This window comes from Podarcis erhardii (assembly GCF_964252035.2).
Source record: "Podarcis erhardii genome assembly, chromosome: 17".
Classification (NCBI taxonomy): Eukaryota; Metazoa; Chordata; class Lepidosauria; order Squamata; family Lacertidae; genus Podarcis; species Podarcis erhardii.
In genome coordinates this window covers 8766205-8791435 of record NC_138515.1, presented here as the reverse complement: position 1 = coordinate 8791435, position 25231 = coordinate 8766205, and the positions used below count along the sequence as shown (strand labels likewise).

The 25231-nt window shown below is 45.6% G+C and overlaps 1 protein-coding gene across 4 annotated transcripts in view; it reads left to right on the top strand.

The window, feature by feature from the left end:
• The window catches only part of RASAL3 (RAS protein activator like 3), a 65055-nt gene that overhangs the window by 6301 nt on the left and 33523 nt on the right, over positions 1–25231 (top strand). Inside the window, exons 1-4 of one of the 4 annotated variants that reach the window (XM_081844831.1) lie at positions 3196–3503; positions 4640–4967; positions 5349–5766; positions 23144–23268. In XM_081844831.1, coding sequence (XP_081700957.1) covers positions 5349–5766; positions 23144–23268 — 543 coding nt within the window. In that variant the 5' untranslated portion in view covers positions 3196–3503; positions 4640–4967. Of the gene's footprint in view, positions 1–601; positions 1404–3195; positions 3504–4639; positions 4968–5348; positions 5767–23143; positions 23269–25231 lie in introns of those variants that run through there. The other 3 variants (XM_081844829.1, XM_081844830.1, XM_081844828.1) reach the window with 3 other exon arrangements.

The following is a 25231-nucleotide window of genomic DNA, read 5'->3' as shown; positions in this document are numbered from 1 at the left end:
CCTTTTATACTTGACTTCCCTTCCCTTCTTACTTGGGTCCTCAGTTTTACTTATTTGAATGCCTCTCTTAACACATCTCTGAGTTTGTTTTCCTGTTTTTCCACCGCTGGTTTTGAGTGTTAACTTGGGACAGATTTTCAGGGCACTATGTTATTTCCATGTGGATTGCAACAGTCACGTTAGTTCACCTATGTTTTAAACTGTGGTTTAGGGGGTGAAAGTGCTTGGCTCCTCCCCTACTGCTGTGCTGCGGGAAGGTAAACCATGGTTTGGCTTGGTGTTATGTCTAAACTTGGACTTAAGGTTTGTTTTCCCCAAACAAACCATGAGTGGTTAGCCAAGAATAAACTTTGGTTACAGTTCACTGTGGATTGTTATTATTATTATTATTATTATTTATTGCATATTTATTATTGCATATTTGCAGGGACTCAAGGCAGCTGACAGATAAAAATAAGAGCTAAAAACATAGGAAATAAGCAATTGTTTTCTTAAAATTAAGCTTTGACAGAATTTATCTATATTAAAAAAAAATCTATTAAAACCATACAAATAATAACAGTAAAACCAGGCCTTTCATTAAAAGCAGTCTGTTCCCAAGAGTCCTTGTCGGCAGAGGGACAACAAGGAGAGAAACAGTCAAAACAGGGAGGGAGTTCCAAAGTTGCCTGGGAGCAGGCACCAAGAAGACCCTTTCTCAGAATCTCAGAACCAGGGCAGGTTCACATGCGGGAGTATGGTATTTCAGAGAGGTAGGACCTAAGCCACGCAGGGCTTCATAGGTCATAACCGGCACTTTGAATTGTGCCTGGACACAGACCGGTAGCCGATGGAGCTCTTGCAACAAGGGAGTTGTCTGCTTCCTATAACCATCGCCAGGCAGCAATCTGGCTGCAGCTCTTTGAGCCGGTTAAAGTTTCCGAGCACTTTTCAAAGGCATGTTGCAGTAATCCAAACGGGGTGTAACTTAGGCGTGTGCCATTGTGGTAGGGCTGGTCCTGCAGTACTCAGGTTTAGGCCTGGAGAGTGTGGGAAAGGATGAGGAGGAAGCCTGAAGGCCGGGTGCTGCTGTTGTGTTGTCTGAGCAGCTGGAAGGCCAGGATCCTCGCGTCGAAGCCAGACTTGGCAAATCCAGAGGCTTCATACTGCTCACCAATCGGAGACGCCGGTGTTGTCCATACTGGTGCAAGGGAAAAATAGATATAAACAGAGAATTCCTGGGTGCCAAGATCCAAGTCTGGGGCAAGTACTCTTTGGTGGGAGAAACACCAGTGGAGATTTAAAGTCACAAAATATGCAGCAAACAGTGGAAATATAGACTGTTAGACCTTTAAAATATGCCCTTCAAAGTGAGTTCCAGAGATTCCCTCTTCTTCCGGCATAGGAAAAAGACCACAAGTTTGGTAAGTTAAAATTTTTGCTTGATTATAAACTCTCTAAAGCTCAGATTCATGTGCTTCAGAAAGTTCACAGGCAATAAAACCTGGCTAAGTATAAAAGGAGAATAAGTTAGGTTAATTTAGAATATGCAGAAAATGATAAAATAAATGCAAGGAACCACAGAAAGAGGAGGAAGGGAGGTGTGAAATGTTAGAACTATTGTTAAACTATTGAAATGTATATAAATGAAATCTATAAATAATTATGTTAAAAATTTAAGCCGGCTTAGTTGCAGAGTGGTGAAAGTTCCTGAATTATTGGTATAGGAACTCAAGAGAGGCTTGTGAGAGCCATGTGGTCTGAGCTGCAAGCAACCAACTCAAACCTCTTTACACAATGAGCTTCTCATGTTGACTGAATACAACATTAGGTAGGGGGAAGTGACCCAGCTAAGCCTGGCAGGACAGGACAGAGCTTACTCTACGGTTTTAACCCCTTCATACATGAATTAAGCATGGTGGTTATATGAGGCTGGTTGTCCCATCGTCCACCCATATTCTCTTCTGCACTTGATGAAAGCTGTGATGCCAGAGCTTTCACAGTTCCAAGAAGTTTGCTGCAGCCTATGAACATCTGCTCTGAACTTTGCTTTCATTTAGGTGTTAGGCAAAAAAAATTTTCTTTTCACCTAGACCTTATAAAATTATTTCAGAAATCATGAATATTTTGACATCTCTCATTGCTAATTGTGCTTTGATCTGCTGTATGTTTTGTTTATATTGTTTATCATTATTGAACTTGTTTTTAATGTTTATGAACCAATTGGAAATTATTGACAAAAGGTCGCTTATAAATATCAGTCAGTCAACCATAGGTCACACCAAAACACATAAACTTTTCGAATAAATAAAAGACACACGTAGAATGGGTCAATGGCACAAGGTGAGAGGATTTAGCTCACATCCCCATGTGTCATGACCCTGATCTAATTTGGGCTCCTTCACTTTGATCTTTGAAAACAAAGAAGATCCAATCACAACTCCTGCTGTCGCATTTAATTTGGCCCTTGCTCCAGGGTCTTACCTGTTCAATTGTCTAAGAATCCTCTTTGCGCTGTTATGCTGGAGGCAGGCATCATTTGTCCTAGGAAACTTTTGCTGGCACTGCTGCAAAATGGACTTGCAGCATCTGATTGGTTCACTGGGGGCTCATCCACACTCCCCCCTGTCCTGTTGCTTTTCTCCAAGGAAAACTGCTCTTTAGCGCTCAATCGGAGCAAACAGCAATTCAGGTTTTCCCCAGATTGCCATTTGTTCTGACCTATCACTAAAGAGCTGGTTTTCCCTTGGAAAGAAGTGGAAAATTGCCGAGACCTGGGCTTTCTAGGCCCAAGACAAGCAGAAGGATGGGCAAGCCCTTTGATGCACAAGCAAGATGCAAAACTGAATGAGTTTGATTCAACTGAATAGCCAGTACAACAGGTCCCACTAGTCCAATAAGGGCTTTTCTCCCCTCCTCTCCCACATCAGCTCTGCAGGATCTGAAGAACCCCCAAAATAGCATAAGGAAGGGAGAGATGGTTTGGCAACTGGCTCAAAGAATGATCACTGTAGCATGGTGTTAAATTCCACTCAATGTGTGCTCGTCACACACAAGTCTGGAGAAGAGCGATCCTGGGGTCCTTGGATGAAGGACGGATATGAATTTAATAAATAATAGTAATAATAATAACAACATCAAGGCTTGGCCCCCTTCAGCAAGTTGCCCGCTCTGAACTGGGTTGCCATGTGGCTCCTTATAGGAAGAAATGCAGATGTGAAATGTGTATAACCTGCTCTCTGGTGGCAGAATGGATCGACCGGGAGAGAGCTTTGGCTGAGCCTGGTCCAAGCAGCCCATTTTGCAAATGTGCACCTTCTGAGCTAGACAGACAGAGAATGGCTTCAGCCACCCACACTGTAAGAGGCAGCCTTGGTGCTGCTCAGGCAGAAGGAGGTGAGATTGTTATCTTTGATGCAGATCACATGGGGACTTGCAGAGCACAGGATGAGGAGGGGAGGAAATCAGCCAGACAGTGAAGTGGTGAAGGCAGGATGGGGTGAGAAGCTCAGCAGGAAGCCAAGGTAACTGGGCAGATGGCTCTGTGCTGTGGTGGAAGGGGAACTGGTTATTGAGTGGGGGTTGCAGAATGAGGGGCGAGGAAGAGAAGCAACAGAATTGGGACAGGGAGATGTACTCTGCACCCCTTTGTTGCAGCAGATCTTGCCGTTGATTGGGCAGATACATATGAAAATAAAACATTTTTTTAAAATGCAACAAAGGCAGGGCAAAAAACCAGAACATTTGTGGTGCAAAAGCTTGTATAACTAATGATTAAATTTCAGCAGGAAGCTATGGGGCATGCACTGATTGCAAAGGAAGCAGTATGTTCCCCCCGAAACCTTTGCAGGTGGAAACAGTATTGAAAAGGGGATTGTGTACAACTGCCCTGATACCATCAGGAGCACAAAGAAATACTGATGCACAACAAAAAGTATATCCAAAGAGCCCAGGAAAGCACAACTGAGACTGAACGAAATCCTGCACAAATATGCCCTAAAAGATTTTGCTCTGCAGGTGTTACTCAGCCAGGATTTCCCTTCGGTGGTTTTTTGATGAACTTGTGCCAGACGAACCTGCTGCCCCAGTTCCTGTGGGTCCCATATTCTCACCCTCTGGACACCTCTGCAGTATTAAACCGGGGCTGTGGAGCTAGCTGCCTAGAACAAAGCAGTGCCCACAGCAGGGAGGAGGGTAGGAAATGAAAGGTTGGTCCTCTCTATGGGATGCACAGCAATCCCAGCTCAGAGCAATCCCTGCTCCAAGGCTGGCACCATGCAAGGAGTTGGGCAGGATGGCTTCCCAGTGCACAAGGGATGTGGTAGGACAGGTTCTGTGGGTCAGGGCAGAGCCGGTTGCTCAAGAGGCAAGCCCCACAGTGCCCCACCCATCGCTCTTTGGAGCTGGGCCACAGTCTGCGAGGTTTGGCAAAGCACGGCGAACCTTCTCTCGACGGTTTCAGACAAGGCAGATGGGCTTCTGTTGATACTCCACTGTCCGCTCCCAGGTTCTGCAAGCCTCAAGGAGCTTAGCTTGCAAGTTACAATTAGCAACTCTGCGCGGTGCAATCTCTTTCATCACAGGAAGTGTCTGGGTATGAGAATGACAGTGTGGGGTGCAGTTGGGCTTGCCATCTTATTTTCTGTTCCTGTTGTTAAAGGCGCAGGAGCCTTGCTAGAAACATGTCTGTGACTGAAACACAGCCAGTTCAGGGCAGCATCTCTCAGGACCAGAAACCTCTCAGTTGCACTCCACGAATGGACAGGGATGGAATTTGACTGCGGTAACCCTGCTACAACATCCACCTGCCACTAAAAAGGACTGTTCCTTGGTGGGGAAAGACTACCTTCTGGGTTTCAGGAGGAGAAAAGTGCATCTTTCAATTGCCCTGAGAAGCATAGCTGTCAACTTACAGATTTGAAAATAAGGGACCAGCAGCCTCAAAAATAAGGGATCAGCAGCCAAAATAAGGGATTTTCCAGGCACAGGTATGTTCAACTTCTGAGCCCCTCCAAGCCAAAGGCAGAAAGCCCAGCCAGCAGCCAAATGAAGCCTCATCAATAAGGGACAGCAGTGGGACATGGTGCTGGGATAAGGGACTGTTCCGCCAAATAAGGGACGCTTGATAGTATGCTGAGAAGGCAGGTATTGCTTGTGTTTCCTTGCTGCTCAGGAGAGGGAACCATGTGGCTTTGGTCAAACTGCCAAGACAGGAAGAGTATTAGGCCATTCAGTAAGAACCAGAAGGTGGGAAATTTGGGCTCACTTTTAGCTTGACTGTGATATCCCGAAACCTTGCATGGAATACAAGGGTCTTTTGTTTTTGATGCTTTTCTGGAACCTTCTGCATTTACGCTTTTGCTTTTCAGATGGAGGCTCCCCAGAAACACAGGTCCGGAACAGATACGCCGTCCTTGTTGAGGTCCTACAGGTGGCAGACAGTTCTACAGAATGGGGAGAAGGAACAGGAGTTGAACCATGCGACATGGGGCGGCAGCAGCCGCAGGGACAAGTTACAGAAATGGAGGCGAGTACAAAGCCAGCCAGAGACCGAGCTTTCTGAATCTAGCCATGAACATCCACAAGCATCGGCGGCCCCCCAAGACAGCAGAGCTGCTGCTAAGAGATCCGTCTTCCAGAGGGCTTTCTCCACTCCAGCCAAAGTGCCCAAGGCCCAGGAGAGAAGCAGTAAGATGAGTTTAAGGAAGTACTTGCGCTCTGTGTCCCACCGAAGGAACCAGGAGGGGACCCTCCGATCAGAAAGGGAGACTAAGGAAGCGAGCAAAGGTAAGACAGCTCTCCCCAAGGGCAGTTTTGTGATGGACCTTGCTGGGTTTCTGTGTTGTTTTGAACTAGAAGAGAGCAGCCCATACGTGCAGGACAGGCTGGGGGAAGTAGGTAGCTGCATAAAGCTGGTTCAAGGCCTGACATTGCTCAAAAACACCTTCCACATCCTGTCTAGGGTTCTATCGCTTACGACTGAGATATATTTTGAAAGCATGAAGGCAGCGATTGGTGAAATCCCAGGTGACAATGCAAGGAGCCACGAGGAATTGATGCTTCAGTGCTCTGCATGACTATTTGCCTTGCACCCACCATAGTAGACTATATGCAAAATAAAAAAGTAAAAAATAAAAGTAAAGGACCCCTGGACGCACGGAAACGCCATTTACCTTTCCACCGCAGCGGTACCTATTTATCCTTTTTTTTTTCTTTCAAAGTTTCAAAAAACATTTTTACATACACACACACACCCATAATCCATATCAGTACATATATGGGGTTCCCTGAACCCCCAGACTTCCCCCACCCCTCCCTTGGCTTCCATAATTTATCTTCCTTTTTTACTGCATCTAATTCAATTTATCTAAACTATTACACTTCAACTTTATCCTTTGTTGTTTTAAATTATAAGTGCTAAATCAATCCTGCTAACATTTTTAAATGTTTACAGTGTTCTTTAATATATTGTATAAAGTTATGCCATTCTTTGTTGAATTTATTATCCTCTTGGTGCCTGATCTTCCCAGTCAGCCTTGCCATTTTGGCATAGTCCATCATCCTCATTATCCATTCTTCTTTCAATGCGGTTCTTTCTTCTTTCCATCCCTGGGCAGATAACATTCTTGCTGCTGTCACCGCATATATAAACAGTACTTTCTTATCCTTCGGTTATTCTTCTCCTATTATACCTAATAAGAAAGCCTCTGGTTTTTTAAACAATAGTTATTTTAAACATTTTTCCCCAGTTCATTTATAAATCATTTCCCAGAAGAGAGGGGTGGTACCTATTTATCTACTTGCACTGGCATGCTTTCAAACTGCTAGGTTAGCAGGAGCTGGGACAGAGCAATGGGAGCTCATCCCATCATGGGGATTCAAACTGCTGACCTTCCAATCAGCAAGCCCAAGAAGCTCAGTGGTTTAGACCACAGCGCCACCCACGTCCCTATAAAGAGCAAAATAAATGCTCTTAATGTCCGTATTTTATTCATGCACAGAATTTGGGTTGTTTTAGCCAAGCTGACACAACCCCATAACTGTTCTGATCGGTATTAGAACGCAAAAAGAACCAAAGTGAAGTCGATATTCTGGATTAATCTGTCAAGGAAAATAAATGATGTGATACTATGTCTGGGCTGCCAGTGTCTTCCTCTGTTTCTCAAAGGGTGAGCCTCTTCACCTCTCCAGGAATTTCTCTTCTTGCCAAATTCTGGGAAGAATAATGGTTGGTTTTAAACCACAGTTTAGAAACTATTGTGCAATAAGTAAGAAGCTGTCTGTCTTTCATCAGGCTGCCGTGAAAAAAAGAAGAAGAAAAGAACTGGTTTGGTGATTGGCTGGGGAGATAATTAAAAGTTTAGGAAAGTGCAAAGTTCCTAGTCTTCTTCAATTTACCCCTATACCACATTTCAGTTTAGGTGCAAAATTGAGTGGGATTTTCTTCCCTGTGGGGCAGAAGGGAGGAATGCTGGCTGAACTAAAGACGATGCAAAATAGATCTATTGCTGACCCAGTTAAGCTGAAACGATTGACTGCCAACCACTTCCGTCCTATTGACACCATTCTGAAGTCAGTGAGGCTCTTGATGCCTAAAGTCGTCTGAGCACATCTGAATGTGTTCTTTGATTTGATTCCAACTCTCGACCTGCAAAGGAAAATCCCTTGACACTCCCTGCCCTCTCCTCCTCCGTTGCTTCTGCCAACTGCTAATAATATGGTTTGGGTGAGCTTAGGTCTTCCTTAGGTGTCTGTTTCATGCCTTAGTTTGGTTTACTTGACTGCACCATTAAAAAAAGTCTGCATTGAAACATGCAAGCTTTTTCGTTCTGCTGGTGTTGAAATGATGGCCGTAGCAGCTACTTCCTTCACTTTGGTGAAAGGCCTTTCCTACATGAGTTGGCGTTCTTCTCCATAAATCTGCACTTGTTTGTTGTGCACGGCCCACACTCCTTACCTCAAAGCCGCGCTTTTGTGGAATGTGATTGCAAAACAGCTGTGTGTGGCGTATTTTATATCATTTATAATGAGTGACACATCCTCTCCCTTTGCTGCCGGTGCTACCACTCTGCCTTTTGTTCCAGTTTATATTTTATTATTTAAGTTTGTTTGTTTGTTTGTTTTAAAAGCAAAGAAACTATTTATTTGGTGGCGTGCTTTTGTGTGAACTCCTGCAATGGGGAGGAAAGCGCAGCCAGTTTTCTTTCCTTTTAAAAAGTTTTATTTATGCTTTTCAGGTTTATACATTTCACTAATTTTCCAATCATTTTAACATTTCAAAACTTGACTTCCTTCCCCCTCTTTCTGCGGTTCCTTAAATTTATTTTTAATATCTTCTGCATGTTCAGAGAGCCAGCTTGGTGTAGTGGTTAAGAGCGGTAGACTCGTAATCTGGGGAACTGGGTTCGCGTCTCCGCTCCTCCACATGCAGCTGCTGGGTGACCTTGGGCTGGTCACACATCTCTGAAGTCTCTCAGCCTCTCTCACCTCACAGAGTGTTTGTTGTGGGGTAGGAAGGGAAAAGGAGATTGTTAGCCGCTTTGAGATTCCTTAAGGGGAGTGAAAGGCAGGATATCAAGTCCAAACTCCTCCTCCTCTTCTTCTTCTTCTTCAATTTAACGTAATTTTCTCATTTATTCATCTTCTTTAAATGTGTACTCTTATAAAACTGCAGGTTATTACAATAATCCTGCCAATGTTCTTATCTGTTTACAATTTGTAAATATTCAATAAACCATTTCTATTCTTTTATTAAAAAGTTTGTTATCCTCGATTTCTTAGTTTTCTGGTAAGTTTTGCCATTTCTGCATATTCTGTTGTGACGTGGGGTTTGTGATTTCAGCTCTCTTGACATAATATGCTGGAGACAGTTCTCTAGTCTTTCCGCACGTCCGGCACATAGCATCCCGGAAACGACAACTCTTCCGCTCATGGTTTCCGCCACAACCAGGGCACCTGCCTCGGTGATCTTTGTGCACTGTGCAGGCCTGACGCACTGACTCGACCCCACGAACTGGGCTCTGGCTCGGAGTAGCCTCTAGCTCGTCCATGGCATGCGCAACTTCTATCTGTGGCTTAGGGGCTCTGCGACTGGCATCAAGCTCCTCTCTTTCATAATTCTCCGTGGCGGTGGCCTCCTTCAAGGCTGAAGCAAGGGTAACCTCTTCTTTAGCCACGATGCGTCTTCTGGCTTTCTTGCTGCTCAGACCACCGACAAACCGATCCAGGAGAGTCTCTTCCAGATCTTGGAAGTTGCAGTACTGAGCGAGCTTCCGCAGTTCAGCTAGAAATGCAGATACAGACTCCCCAGCACGCTGCTGCCTCTTATGAAACTCCATCCGCCGGGCCATCTTGGTCTCAGTAGGCACTAAATGGCTTGTTAGGCAGGCAAGAATATCTTTGAGAGATGTCTCACTTAGCTTCGCTGGGGCAAGCAATGCCTTGGCCAGCTTGAAGGTCTCAGGCCCACAGTAGCTCAGGAATGTGGCCCTTCTTTTGCTGGCATCGGTGATCCCTTGAGCCACTGTGAAGAACTCGAAGCGTTCAACGTAGTCTTCCCACGTGTGGGGCTCTGATGGCTGGAAGGGCTCCAATACCCTTGGATTCTCCATTGTCCTGTGGGCAGGGTCGTCTTCTCAGCTGGCCAGTGAGTCTTGTTCTTAGCTACAATCCGGACTCTGAGGCAGGGCTGCATTTAATCGCTCCTCAGCATTCCGGATCCCACCTTCGTCGCCAGTTGTTGTGACGTGGGGTTTGTGATTTCAGCTCTCTTGACATAATATGCTGGAGACAGTTCTCTAGTAACACTTCTTTATTAACGCAACAAGACTGAAACTTGAGGAGGGGAGAGCTACATTTATAGGGACAGGGAACTACCTAGAAAGGATACATTTTGGAGGGAACAATATCAGGCAATCACAGTCCTGCCTTTTGGAGGCAACCAATAAGACAGAGGATCCAAATACAGCAGCTTAAATGAACCAATAGTAGCTGTACCCTCTGGAACCAAAAGGCAGTTACTTTACCCTAATGCAAATACAGACAATAATAATACAGATATAAAATCCTTTGACTCAATACACAACATATTCCATAAGTTTTTGTATCCATTCTTCCTTTGCTGGGACTTCTGCTTCTTTCCATTTTGGGGCGAGTAACATTCTTGCTGCTGTGGTCACATACATGGATAAGTTTCTATACAGTTAAGGTAGTTCTGGCTGTATAATTCCCAAAAGAAAAGCTTCTCTGTGTTGTTGTCAGGGGCTCAGGAGCAGAGGCACAGGGAAGATGGGAGATGGAGAGCGAGGGTGAGGAATCAGAGGGCAGTGTAGGAGGAGACAGTGGTCCGAGGGATTCCATAAGCCTCTCCAGCGAATCGGAAGATTCACAGAAGGGAGCGCCAGTGGCCAGGGGTAGGGGGGTCCCAAGGGGAAAGCCCCAGGAGCAAGGGGGGAGCAGGGACTCCCAGAGTAGTAGTTGGAGATCAGGACCAGCTTCCCCACCAGAGCAGAGTGGGGGGAAGGGTCCCAGGCATCGGGACCAGTACTTCCCTCACCAGGGAGAGAAGACGAGGCAGAGCTGACCACGCCTTCCTTGGAGAGTCGTACAACGGAGGGGAGGTCAGATCCGGCCAGTGTCACGGAAGAGGGAAGCAGTGATAGAAGCAGTGTAACGGTTAGGGGAAAGGTCACTGGGTTGGCGCGAGAAGCAAGTTCAAATGTACAGGAGCGCGGGACAGCAGAGAGTGAGGATTGGGAACCGGGTCCTAAAGCACGCCGGAGGCAAGGGGAGGAGCTAAGCGACTCAGCGTCGGAAGAGTCCAGGAAGGGCAATGCCCCAGAGGGCAGGAGGACCCAGAGGAGGAGAGAGCAGCGCAGAAGGTGGAGCAGGGCTAGGATCTTAAACTGGTGCGGAAGGGGAAGTGATTCAGATAGGACTTCGCTGATCTAGAGTCTAGACGTAGGGTTGCACGCTCTGGCTTTAAAATGGAAACTATACTTCAATAAAGACTTTTGTACATAATATCAGCCTGGCGTTGGTTCTCTGTGAGCTGGGACCTAGAGGCAGCCCTGACAGTTGTTTTTTTAACAAACATTTTTTAAAAAAATATATATTTATTATTTTCCTCCTTAAACAGTATTTTCGACATTACAATACCAAACACAAAGACTTTCTGCTCTGCTCAGCATACGACTTCCCTCCTTCCCTTCAGTAGGTTTTCCACTTTCAGATCCAATCACACAGTTTAAATCGTTAACCTATTGTCCACATTGTAGGATTTATTTCAATCCTGCTCGTGTCTTCAGATTTTTGCAATTATGGTATTATTCAAATATGCAATAAATTTACTCCAGTCCCTTTGGAATTTCTGATTGTCCTGGTCTCGAATCCTGCAAGTCAGTCTGGCGAGCAGTGGCGTAGTGTGGGTTGTCAGCACCCAGGGCAAGGCAAGTAATTTGCACCCCCTAACCCGTGGATTTGCGCCCCCTAACCCGTGGATTTGCGCCCCCTAACCCTAACCCCCAGATGTTGCGCCCGGTGCGGCCGGCCCCCCCTGCACCCCCCACGCTCCGCCACTGCTGGCGAGTTCTGCAAAGTTCATCATCTTCGCCTGCCACTGCAATGGTAGGTACCTCTTGTAACTTCCACTTTTGGGTCATTAAAGTTCTCGCTGCAACTGTGGCATCCATAAATAGTCTTTGGTCTATCTTCGCAATTTCCTCTCCCATCAAACCTAGCAAAAATGCTTCTGGTTTTTTGGGGAAGGTATATCTAAACATCTTTTAAAATTCATTATAGATCAGTTCCCAAAATATTTTTACTCTGTCACGAGTCCACCACATGTGATAAAAGTCACCGTCTGATTCTTTACATTTCCAGCATGTTTTATCTCTCATTCTATACATTCTATCTAAATTTACTGGTGTCAAATACCACCTATACATCATCTTCATTACATTTTCTTTTAATCCCATACATGCTGTAAATTTCAAATTTTCATTCCACAATTTTATCCATGAATCAAACTCAATGTTGTGCCCAAAGTCTAGTGCCCATTTTATCATCACTTCTTTCACTTCCTCATCTTTGGTAAACCATTCTAACAACAAATTGTACATCTTAGATAAAAGTTTACTTCTGCTTTCCAACAGATCGATTTGAAATCTTGATTTTTTTGTTTTTAAAACCAACCTTCCTCTTATCAACATTAAATATGTCACTAACTTGATGATATTGCAACCACCCTGTAAATAAACCTTCAGTTTGATCATATGTGTCAGAGTCACCCGTGGTCCCAGCTCACAAGAGACCAAAGTCCACTCCAGCTTATGTACAAAAGCTTTTATTGAAGAACATTATTAGCTTTACATCCGAGCTCCGTGACTCTACGTCTGTTACGCTTAGACCGCTGAAGTCCCCTCTGAGTCAGTACCGCCTCTACACCAGTTTAAGAGGCTTGTACTGGTCCACCTCTTTCTCTCTTTCCTTTTCCGCAGGGTCTTTCTGCCCCCCTGTGTTCTCTCCCTTCGGGACTCCCCAGAGGCTGAATCCTCTGCCGCCTCCTCCCCCCTCCTTCGGGCTTTGGGACCAGGCTCCTCCCCAGGACTCTCTTCATTTCCGCGTGCCTCCCATTTTGAACTTGGCGCGCGTACGTTGCTCCTGACCTTCCCTTCGACAGTTACACTGCCCTCGATACTACTTTCCTCCCCTTCCGGCAGGACGTTTTGCCCTGATCTCCTTCCCCTCTCTGCTTCCTGTTCTGCTCCTTCTGACACACTGGTCACTCCTCCCCCCTCACTCCGTTCCAGCGGAGCAGCCGGTCTCGCTCTCCAACTCCCACTGGGGGTTCCCCCTTCGTTTCCCTGCTCCTGACTGCTTCCCCCTCTAGCTCCCCTTGGCTTGACCAGAGGGGCTCCCTTTTGGGAGTCCTCCGATTCACTGGACGGACTCATGGACAATCTTGGGTCATTGTCATCCTCTTCCTCGTCACTCTGGAATCCTTCCCCCTCACTCTCTGTCTCCTCCCTCATCTGCGTCTCTCTCCCTGAACCCCTGACAATATGGTTTAAGTTTTAACCCTTGCTTGGTTTCTGTCAGGGAACTGCCATCGGAGAGACAGGTGGTAGACAGGCTCCAGGAGAATAGGAGAGAATCCGCAGCAGAAGAGGGAACCAGCAGGGGGAGTGCAGGAGTCACAGCGGAGGGGAGGCTCTGGGATGCTTCCAGTGAGAGTAGTGGAGAGGTAACGGGACCCCCGTTGGGAACTCCCACCCTTCGCCGGAAACTGTCACACAGAGAGTCACGAAGGCGCATGTCCGTCAAACAGCTTTTATGTTGGCGTAAATTCCGTAGACGCCCACTGTCAGATTCTACCAGCGACTGACGGAGTCATGCTTTGGGGGCTCCGTTAGTGCATCGGTTTGGATGACCAGCCAAACCCCAGAGGGATCAAGCTTTTACGCACAAGCAGCTCATTATCCCATCACAGTTTCCATCCAAATCTCTTCATATGTGGCCCACCTTCCCTCCATATTTAATTTTTTGACCGTCAATACCTCAAACATTATTTTAAACAACCCAGCCAGTTTTCTCTATGTGTGTGTGTGTGTGTGTTTTAAAAAGAGGAGATACAGTAGCATGGTAGTGTTGGGCTCCATCTTTTTTTTTTAAGTTAAGTCATCATAAACCTCTTAAAAATAAAAATAAAAATTCCAAGAGGTATGTGACGGGTGGTGAGAGAGAGAGGAAGGAAGTGAAGTTGTAACATCTCAAGAGCTAGCCAGTTAGTGCTCTGACTTCTGCTATGAACAGGAAGACCTACGATGCATCCACACATCAGTTTAATGTACAGTGGTACCTTGGTTTTCGAACAGCTTAGTTCACGAACAACTTGGAACCCGATTGCTGCAAACCCGGAAGTAGGTGTTCCAGTTTTTGAACTTCTTTTCAGAAGCCGAATGTGCTCCGTTTTGAGTTCCCCTGTGTTTCCTGTTGCGCTGCTAAAATGAACCATGAAAAGAAAAGGAGGGAAGTCATTGATATATTAAGGATGTAAAAATGAGTACTTTAAATTGTAAAACAGAAAAATTAATACAATAGTACCTCGGTTTACAAACTTAATTCGTTCTGGAAGTCCGTTTTAAACCAAAACTGTTCTTAAACTGAGGTGTGCTTTCCCTAATGAGGCCTCCTGCCGCCGGTGCCCTTCCACCGTTCAGATTCCGTTATTAGACTGAGGTAAAGTTCTCAAACCAAGACACTATTTCCGGTTTTGTGGAGTTTGTAAATCAAATCGTTCTTAAACCAGACTGTTCTTAAACCGAGGTACCACTGTAGTGTGTGTGTGTGTGTGTGTGTGTGTGTGTGTGTGTGTGTGTGTTGTTTCAGCTTGAGGGATCTGCCCTGTATCTTCTGCTGTGAAGACAGAATTAACACAGCTTCTCTGAAAACTCCTTCTCCTGCCTTTGCCTCCCTTGTCATCCAACGGTCCAGCTATCTCCCTAGCTTATTTCCTGCTGCTGATGCATTTAAAGAATGCTTGACTGTGGCAGGGATTGTGTGGAGATGGGAGGGACCAGTACCTCCTTCTACCTGAGCATATTTTTCCTGGTGAGGAGCGCCTTGGGGAGCTGCTGGTGATGAGGGGAAGGAACAGGCAGCGACACTCTGTTGACGTTTTTGAGCTACATGGGTTGCCATATGTCCAGATTTTCCCAGATTTTTTTTTTAAAAAGTTTTTATTTATACTTTTCAAGTTTACACATTTCATTAGTTTTACAATCAATTTAACATTTCAAAGTTTGACTTCCTTCCCCCTCTTTCTGTGGTTCCTTAAATTTATTTTCTAATATCTGGTTGCACTCGTATGCTTCTGAACTGCTAGGTTGGCAGGACCTGGGACAGAGCAATGGGAGCTCACTCCGTCGCAGGGATTCGAACTGCCGACCTTCCGTTCGACAAGCCCAAGAGGCTCAGTGGTTTAGACCACAGTGCCACCCGCGTCAACCTAGCACCTGTCAACCTAGCAGTTCGAAAGCATGCAAGTGCAAGTAGATAAATAGGTACCACTGCGGTGGGAAGGTAAACAGTGTTTCCATGCACTTTGGTTTCCATCACAGTGTTCCGTTGCACCAGAAGCGGTTTAGTCATGCTGGCCACATGACCCAGAAAGCTGTCTGTGGACAAACGCCGGCTCCCTCGGGCTGAAAGCGAGATGAGCACCGCAACCCCAAGGTCGCCTTTGACTGGACTTAACCTTCCAGGGGTCCTTTACTTCTTTTTTTACCTTTGCCTTGTCTTATTCTTCAGCTAGAACAGGCCTGTCACACCAAAGAAGATTCTGCAGACTTTGGAGACGGCATCTTCCATTGATGAGGTTCTTTAGACCGAACGAAAAGTTCAAAACTGCATGGTTTCCTTTAGTTTAAAACCCGTTTTCCTCCTCCTGTTCCTGCTCTTCCTTTGCAGGCCATTAAATATCTAGACCCAGGTGTCTAATGGCCTATGCATAGCTCATTTTCTTCAACCTCTTCTACTCTGAAGATTTTCCTTTTGGATTCTTTGCCAGCTTCCACTGAATGTTCTTCCATTCGGCAAAATGCTTCCTGAATAGTGGGGTTTCAGCAGCTATCTTTTTTTTTAAAAATGATATTTATTAAAGTTTCAACAATTACAAAAAGAAAAAATAAACATACCACGTTAAACAAAAACCAAGCAACACACCACAATATAAAAAAGAAAAAGAACAAAAAAATAAAACCCATTAAACAAAAACAAAATTAGAAAAAAGAAAAAGCATCAGTTCTCCTTTCTATTCTTTAATTAGCTTGTTTCCTTGACCTCCTCACACCTCCCTTTTTTGTATTCTAGGTCGATTGTCTATTTCAGCAAATCCTTTCCCTCTTTTAAAATTTTTGTCCTGTAAATTGTCTTAATATAATGTAATTTTACTTTTCCTCCTTTCACCGGGGTTTCAGCAGCTATCTGCTCAGCTGTTTCAGATGCAGGAATCTACCCTAGATGATCAGCACTGAATTGAGAAACACATTTACTTCCTCAGCCCTAGAAATGGTGCTTCTCAAGTGCTATGGGTCCATCAGCAGGATCCCATGCAAGTGCAGAGAAAACGCAGAATGCAAACCGTGCCCAGAATTCTGCTTCATGTACTGAGAACGTTTTTGCTATTGCACGGAATGGACAGCCCCAGGTTTAATGTACAGCGAATAGTTTTGGTCTCTTGGGGTGTGATTTAATTTATGCAGGCTCTTATGAGAAAGTCAAAAGCAGTTTGGTTCCAGAAATCCTAGCCTGATCCTAAGTGGGTGACAGCAACCTTGCTGAAGAGAAAAGACTGCATGTGCTCAAGCATTCTCCTTTTAATCCTTCTTAGAGTTCACAGATCACTTTGGAAGCTGACAATAAGCCATAGAAAATAGATCCTAAAAAGAATTGAGGGCAAAACTCGTGTCCTTTGCACAGCCATGATTCCTCTTTCATTGCCTCATTGTTACATTCCTTTTTTTAAAATTAATTTTTATTATTTTCAATTAATTCACATTACATGTTAATTGCCATACACCTTTATCATTGTACATCTGTGTCCGAATCTGACCGGACACAGGTTAGAGCTCAACGTCGAGCCTACCAAGTGGCGATAGCGGCGGCGAAGAAGACTTTCTTCACCGCCTCTATTGCATCTGCAGAAAATAGTAGCAGGAGACTTTTTCAGGTGGTTCGTAATTTAACGGAACCACCTTTACCACCGGGGCTTTGTAAAGACCCCAAGTTTTTTGCAGATAAAATCACTCATATTCGGAAGGAGCTAGACACCACCGTGGGAGCAGGGCTGGGGCGGGAGAGTGCTAGAGCTCTGTCTGGTCAAGTTGCATGGAATCGATTTCAATCCATTACCCCCGAGGATGTGGACAGGCTGCTTGGACGCGTGAAACCAACCACCAGTCTCCTGGATCCTTGCCCATCCTGGCTAATAAAAGCAAGCCGGGAAGGGCTGGGCGATGGGCTCTGCGGGGTGGTGAATGCTTCCCTCTGTGAGGGAGCATTCCCAGATCCGCTGAAAGAGGCGGTCATCAAACCACTTCTTAAAAAACCATCTTTAGACCCGGCCAGTATGGCCAACTATCGCCCAGTCTCAAATCTTCCATTCTTGGGCAAGGTGATTGAGCGCGTGGTTGCTGAACAACTCCAGGCACGCCTGGAGGATGCGGACCATTTGGATCCCTTCCAATCGGGATTCAGGCCTCATCATGGGACTGAAACTGCCTTGGTCGCGCTGGTTGATGATCTCCGGCGAGCTAGGGACAAAGGTGAGAGCTGTTTCCTAGTTCTGCTGGATCTCTCAGCGGCCTTTGATACAATCGACCATAACATCCTTCTGGACCGTCTAGAGGGGCTGGGAGCTGGGGGCACTGTTATACAGTGGTTTCGCTCCTTCCTCCTGGGCCGTGTTCAGAAAGTGGTGGTGGGGGATGAGTGTTCAGACCCCTGGGCCCTCACTTGTGGGGTGCCTCAGGGTTCCGTCCTCTCCCCCATGCTTTTTAACATCTATATGAAGCCGCTGGGAGAGATCATCAGGGGGTTTGGACTGGGTGTCCATCAATATGCAGATGATACCCAGCTCTACCTCTCTTTCAAATCAGAACCAGTGAAGGCGGTGAAGGTCCTGTGTGAGTGCCTGGAGGCAGTTGGAGGATGGATGGCGGCTAATGGATTGAGGTTGAATCCTGACAAGACAGAAGTACTGTTTTTGGGGGACAGGGGGCGGGCTGGTGTGGAGGACTCCCTGGTCCTGAATGGGGTAACTGTGCCCCTGAAGGACCAGGTGCGCAGCCTGGGAGTCATTTTGGACTCACAGCTGTCCATGGAGGCGCAGGTCAATTCTGTATCCAGGGCAGCTGTCTACCAACTCCACCTGGTACGCAGGCTGAGACCCTACCTGCCCGCGGACTGTCTCGCCAGAGTGGTGCATGCTCTAGTTATCTCCCGCTTGGACTACTGCAATGCGCTCTACGTGGGGCTACCTTTGAAGGTGACTCGGAAACTACAACTAATCCAGAATGCGGCAGCTAGACTGGTGACTGGGGGCAGCCGCCGAGACCACATAACACCGGTCTTGAAAGACCTACATTGGCTCCCAGTACGTTTCCGAGCACAATTCAAAGTGCTGGTGTTGACCTTTAAAGCCCTAAACGGCCTCGGCCCAGTATACCTGAAGGAGCGTCTCCACCCCCATCGTTCTGCCCGGACGCTGAGGTCCAGCGCCGAGGGCCTTCTGGCGGTTCCCTCATTACGAGAAGCAAAGCTACAGGGAACCAGGCAGAGGGCCTTCTCGGTAGTGGCACCCGCCTTGTGGAACGCCCTCCCATCAGATGTCAAAGCGATAAATAACTACCTGACATTCAGAAGACATCTTAAGGCAGCCCTGTTCAGGGAAGTTTTTAATCTGTGATATTTTAGTGTATTTCTGGTTTTTATGGAAGCCGCCCAGAGTGGCTGGGGAAACCCAGCCAGATGGGCGGGGTACAAATAATAAATTATTATTATTATTATTATTATTATTATTATTATTATTATTACATAAGATGAATATATTATTTCTGCAAATTCCCCACATCTAACCCTGCAACCACCTCCCCTTGTACCCAAATACCCGTGTGACTTCCTTCACCCACATGTGTGATATCCAACTTATTACTTAATAAAAACCTATAACATTGTGTTCATTTTTATTCATTATGATAGTCATTCATCTATTTAAAAAAGAGAGAAAAGAGGAAAACATAACTTCTTAACCTAATGGGTTCAGTCTAGAGATTTCTAATAGAATGATTTTGTACAATATATTCTTCAACCCATTTCCATTCCTTTCTTAATTTTTGTTTTGATTGCAATCTGATTGATGCTGTCATCTTGGCTAGTTCAATATATTTGCAAAAATTTATTTGCCACTCTGAGATTGAAGGAGTCTCCTCACTCTTCCAATTTTTGGCCACCAGTATTCTAGTGGCTGCTGTAGCATACAAAAAAACTCTAACCTTATCCTTGGGAATGTCTTCTGAGACTAGTCCAAGAAGACTTATTGTTACATTCCTATGTGCAATCCCTCCTGTCATTCACCCAACTCTTTTTCTTCCTGTTCCCATGTTGCTTCTGGCCACAAGGAAATGCCCAGATTCTGATATCTCAGATTACCTAATGCAGGTGAAAGCATAGGGCAGCTGTTTATCAGCTCCATCTGGTACACAGGCTGAGACCCTACCTGACCCTCCCTGCCCGCAGACTGTCTCGCCAGAGTGCTGCATGCTCTGGTTATCTCTCGCTTGGACTACTGCAATGCGCACTATGTGGGGCTATCTTTGAAGGTGACCCAGAAACTACAACTAATCTAGAATGTGGCAGCTAGACTAGTGACTGGGAGCAGCCGCCGAGACCGTATAACACCGGTCTTGAAAGACCTACACTGGCTCCCAGTACGTTTCCGAGCACAATTCAAAGTGTTGGTGCTGACTTTGAAAGCCCTAAACGACCTCGGCCCAGTATACCTGAAGGAGCGTCTCCACCCCCATCGTTCTGCCCGGACGCTGAGGTCCAGCGCCGAGGGTCTTCTGGCAGTTCCCTCACTGAGAGAAGCCAAGTTACAGGGAACCAAGCTTAGGGCCTTCTCGGTAGTGGCACCCGCCCTGTGGAACACCCTCCCACCAAATGTCAAAGAGAAAAATAACTACCAAACTTTTAGAAGACATCTGAAGGCAGCCCTGTTTAGGGAAACTTTTAATGTTTAATAGGTTATTGTATTTTAGTGTTCTGTTGGAAGCCACCCAGAGTGGCTGGGGAAACCCAGCCAGATGGGCGGGGTATAAATAATAAATTATTATTATTATTATTATTATTATTATTATTATTATTATTATTATTAACAGGGCATACTGACTGTGCAAAGCCAGCCCATCCACATTATCAAAACAAAATAAAAAAATTCCTTCCAGTAGCACCTTAAAGACCAACTAAGTTAGTTCTAGGTATGAGCTTTTGTCTTCAGGTATCTGAAGAAGTGTGCGTGCACACGAAAGCTCATACCTAGAACTAACTTAGTTGGTCTTTAAGGTGCTACTGGAAGGAATTTTTTTATTTTGTTTTGACTATGGCAGACCAACACGGCTACCTATCTATAACCATCCACATTATGTTGCATTTTTGTGTGGAGCTAGGTATACAAGTCTCTTTCCACTGGGTTTTGGTTTCCTTTCCCCGCCCTTCCTAATTGCACCCAAGCCCTCTATGCAAATTTTGTTTGGGATTGTTAAACTGACAAATAATTGCTAGCTGCCGCTCAAAGGAGAGGGCGGGTTGGGCAGGGCTGCTCTTGTGGGTGGGAATGTCTTTCAAAGATTATCCTGTGGTGATTGGCATGTCAGAAAGAAGGTGGAACGGTATGGCACAAGCTTTGCTGTTTTGCAGGAACTAACTGCCCAATGATGCAGCTTTTGGAAGTAGTGGAAACTGCAGCTCGATGCTTTTCTGCTGCAACTGATTATGCCAACCCATCCAGCTTTCCGATCTCTATCTGCACATAACCGCACAAGTGCGGGCAGGATCCACCTCAGGGACAGGAGGAGCCTGCAGCCACCCCCTCGTTTCCCTCTGACCTCTCCCTGTGCTTGAGTGGGATAGAAAAATCTCAGCCACCAGGAGGACAGCTGCGACTCATAGGGAGGGCATGAGATGCTTGACTTTCCGGTGCCCACAGCCTGGCAGCGTAATATTTGAAAAGACCCTAAATGGTGTGCCCATCAACCCCAAAACACCAGTACAGTGGTACCTCAGGTTACAGACGCTTCAGGTTACAGACTCCGCTAACCCAGAAATAGTACCTCGAGTTAAGAACTTTGCTTCAGGAGGAGAACAGAAATTGCGTGGTGGCGGCGTGGTGGCAGCGGGAGGCCCCATTAGCTAAAGTGGTACCTCAGGTTAAGAACAGTTTCAGGTTAAGAACGGACCTCCAGAACGAATTAAGTTCTTAACCAGAAGTATCACTGGATTGCCATTTTTTCGCGTGTGTGACACAGTGAAGCCAAGTTACAGGCTGTGCTACTTTCCATTGTTCGAGGCAAATCTAACGAGGTGACCCTGGTCATAATGGTTGAACTCAGCTTCCAAATAGATTTTGTTTGGTCTGTGTTTTTAAGGGATCCCATTAAGTGGGTGATTTGCAATTCCTGGATTAATATGCAGATCTGATGTCCTGCCTCGGTTCCCTAGAGCAGGGGTAGGCAACCTAAGGCCCAGGGGCTGGATGCGGCCCAATCGCCTTCTCAATCCGGCCTGCGGACGGTCCAGGAATCAGTGTGTTTTTACATGAGTAGAATAATAATAATAATAATAATAATAATAATAATAATAATAATAATTTTTTAAAAAATTATATCCCGCCCTTCCCAGCTGAAGCTGGGCTCAGAGAGGCTAACAGCAGTAAAAAATAACACAGTTTACATAAAATCACAATCAATTAATTGAAATACTTTCTAAAATCAGTTCCTTCTAAAATCAATTCAAAATCAAATTAATGGCAACCCTTGGGCTGGAGTGCTATGAGGATTACAGAGGGAGGGGGTCAGACTGTGCCTTGGCCAAAGGCCTGGTGGAACAGCTCTGTCTTGCAGGCCCTGCGGAAAGATGTCAAGTCCCGCAGGGCCTAGTCTCCTGTGACAGAGCGTTCCACCAGATCGGGGCCACGGTTGAAAAAGCCCTGGCTCTGGTTGAGGCCAGCCTAACCTCCCTGTGGCCCGGGATCTCCAAGATGTTTTTATTTGAAGAGCGTAAGGTCCTCTATGGGACATACCAGGAGAGGTAGGTACGAATGTGTGCTTTTATTTAAAATGCATCTCTGGGTTATTGGTGGGGCATAGGAATTCGTTCATTCCCCCTCCCCCAAAAAATATAGTCCGGCCCGGCCCACCACATGGTCTGAGGGATGGTGGACTGGCCCATGGCTGAAAAAGGTTGCTGACTGCTGCCCTAGAGGAACTCACAGAGCAAGGCAGCAAAGCAGGCCAGGCATTGCAGCACTAAGGAGAGCTCCAAGTGTGCTCCAACAAAGGTCTAGGGGTGAACTGAGGACTTTTGAGCCTTTGTCCAGCTGTTCACTGCTGGGCTCTGAGCCCATGGCAGAACATCAGTTATCCTTCAGTTTTCACACATCTCTGAATCTTAAGATACACTTCTCTGGCCTAAACAAAAACAAACACTGTTCATAAATGCATATTGTATGTTAGAATGCATATAAAATGCCCCCCTATATATAATTAAATTTTCTTTTTTACAATTTAAAGTACTCATAATTACATCCTTAAGATATCAGTGACTTCCCTTCTTTGCTTTCCATGGTTCATTTTACATATCATAAATCCCTGCATATTCCACAGAAACTATACCATTCAGTATGTCATTATTGCATCCATCAAAACATATTTACACTGTTGAATTTATCTTAATGCTGCCAGCATTTTCAGCTGTACACAGTTATATATATGCTAAATCTAAAGTTGCCTGATTTATTCAATGGTGGTTATCTAGTCTTTTATATATTGTATGTGTTTGGATTATCAATGTATTTGGATGACTTTGTATGATTTTACTGTTGTAACTAGCCTTTATTGGCATAAGTTAAAAGTTACAAGTCACAAGGGCATAGCATATAATGGAAAGACACGTTGATGGTAGTTACTTAGTTGGGAGGAAAATACAGTGGTGCCTCGCAAGATGAAATTAATCCGTTCCGTGAGGCTCTTCGTATAGCGGTTTTTTCGTCTTGCGAAGCAAGCCCATTGACCGCTTAGCGGATTAGCACTATTAGCGGTTTAGCGGTTTTTAGCGGATCAGCTGATAAGTGGCTTAGCGGCTTAGGAAAAGGGGGGAAAGGGGGGGAAACTCGCAGGAACTCGCAAGACATTTTGTCTTGCGAAGCAAGCCCATAGGGAAATTCGTTTTGCGAAGCGCCTCCAAAACGGAAAACCCTTTCGTCTAGCGGGTTTTCCGTCATGCGAGGCGTTCGTCTTGCGGGGCACCACTGTATATTTTGCTCTTACGTCTTCATTAGCAAGTATGAGCCCGGGTAAACCCAAATGCCTCCTTGTTCTTCTTCTTGCAGGTGATGCTTCTACTGTCCAGTTGACCCAACTGACTTCGGCTGTGCCAACAGATGCAACCATCTGGAATGTGGCCAGTGTGTCGCTGGTGGATCGACAGCTAATGGTCTTGGGCAGAGATGAGGAGGTGGGGCCATCTCTGACATTCAAAACTGTAAGAGGGAGAAGGAGGGTGTATGTGTCTGTCTGAGCACACCCAGCACATGGTCGCATGTCAAGGAAGTGTATGCTTCTCAGGCCGTGAACTGCTGGCCAAGTGTTGACTGAAGCCACCGCTGCTCAGAGACCTGAGTCCAACTTTGCTGGTTATGGATGGCATCAGTACAGTGGAACCTCGGGTTAAGTACTTAATTCGTTCCGGAGGTCCGTTCTTAACCTGAAACTGTTCTTAACCTGAAGCACCACTTTAGCTAATGGGGCCTCCTGCTGCTGCCATGCCGCCGGAACACGATTTCTGTTCTCATCCTGAAGCAAAGTTCTTAACCTGAGGTACTAAATCTGGGTTAGCAGAGTCTGTAACCTGAAGCATCTGTAACCTGAAGCGTATGTAACCCGAGGTACCACTGTACCTAAAGGTTCCTGCCAAATTTTCTACACTGCCAGTAAGAATTCATAGAGTAATGGTCCTCCATGGGTCACAGATACAGGTCTCTCAACTCCAGGAAAGTAGAAAGGAAAATGGGCCTTCTATCCAGCCCCAATGCAGCACTCACTCTGGGGGTGGAAGAGTAAAAGCTAGGATGTCAGCGCCCGGGAAGCAGAGCAGAAATGGGAACTCTATGTTAAGCTTGTTCTACAGGATCCCATGAGAGAAATCATCATGGGCCCATTTTCCTTTCTGCTTTCCTGGAGTTGAGAAATTTTCTACACTGGCTAAAAAGCCTTCTTCTTAACACACTGCTTTGGACCACGAGGGAAGTTGCCTCGTTTGTTTGTTTATTTATTTATCTATTATTATATTTCATCATATTATTTATATACTGCCCTTCATCAAAAGATCTCAGGGCGGCTCACAAGATAAAAATACAAGGGGAAAGCACAAATAAATAGTTAAAACAAGAACAAGAACACATACACCCCTCCCTCAAACACTAAAAATATATAATGAAGGCACCAGACGAAGCTCCCTGGGGAGAGTATCCCACAAATGGGGGGCCATTGTGGAAAAGGCCTGTTCTGCGTTGCCACCCTCTGGACCTCTTGTGGAGTAGGCACACAAAGAAGGGCTTCAGTGGTTGAATACAGAGTCTGGGGTGGTTTCTATGGGGAGAGGCAGTCCTTGAGGTCTTGTGGTCCTTGTTGTTGTTTAGTCGTTTAGTCGTGTCCAACTCTTCGTGACCCCAAGGAACTGTCCAAGTCCCTCAACTTCCCATTACATCTCCACCCCCGCTGTAAAAAAGTTATCAAATGGGGATAAATATGAGATAATTAAAATAAAACATATAATATTATCACTCAAAACTATCTGTTGGTTCTGCTGCATAAGCATAGGCATGCCTTTAAAAAGATTTTGTTGTTGTTGTTTAGTCGTGTCTGACTTTTTGTGACCCCATGGACCAGAACATGCCAGGCACTCCTGTCTTCCACTGCCTCCCTCAGTTTGGTCAAACTCATGCTGGTAGCTTCGAGAACACTGTCCAACCATCACGTCCTCCGTCATCCCCTTCTCCTTGTGCCCTCCATCTTTCCCAACATCAGGGTCTTTTCCAGGGAGTCTTCTCTTCTCATGAGGTGGCCAAAGTACTGGAGCCTCAGCTTCAGGATCTGTCCTTCCAGTGAGCACTCAGGGCTGATTTCCTTCAGAATGGATAGGTTTGATCTTTTTGCAGTCCATGGAACTCTCAAGAGTCTCCTCCAGCCCCATAATTCAAAAGCATCAATTCTTCGATGATCAGCTTTCTTTATGGTCCAGCTCTCACTTCCATACATCAGTTGTGGTCCCGAGCCCCATCTTTTTCTCTGAAAGAGACTCAAGGAGGCTTACAGCTAAAATACAAACCAGCTTAAAAGGTTGAGGGTGGGGGGAAGCAATCATTTAAAACAATCAAACTTTTTTTTCTGTTAAAACATACAGATCATTCAAATAAAAG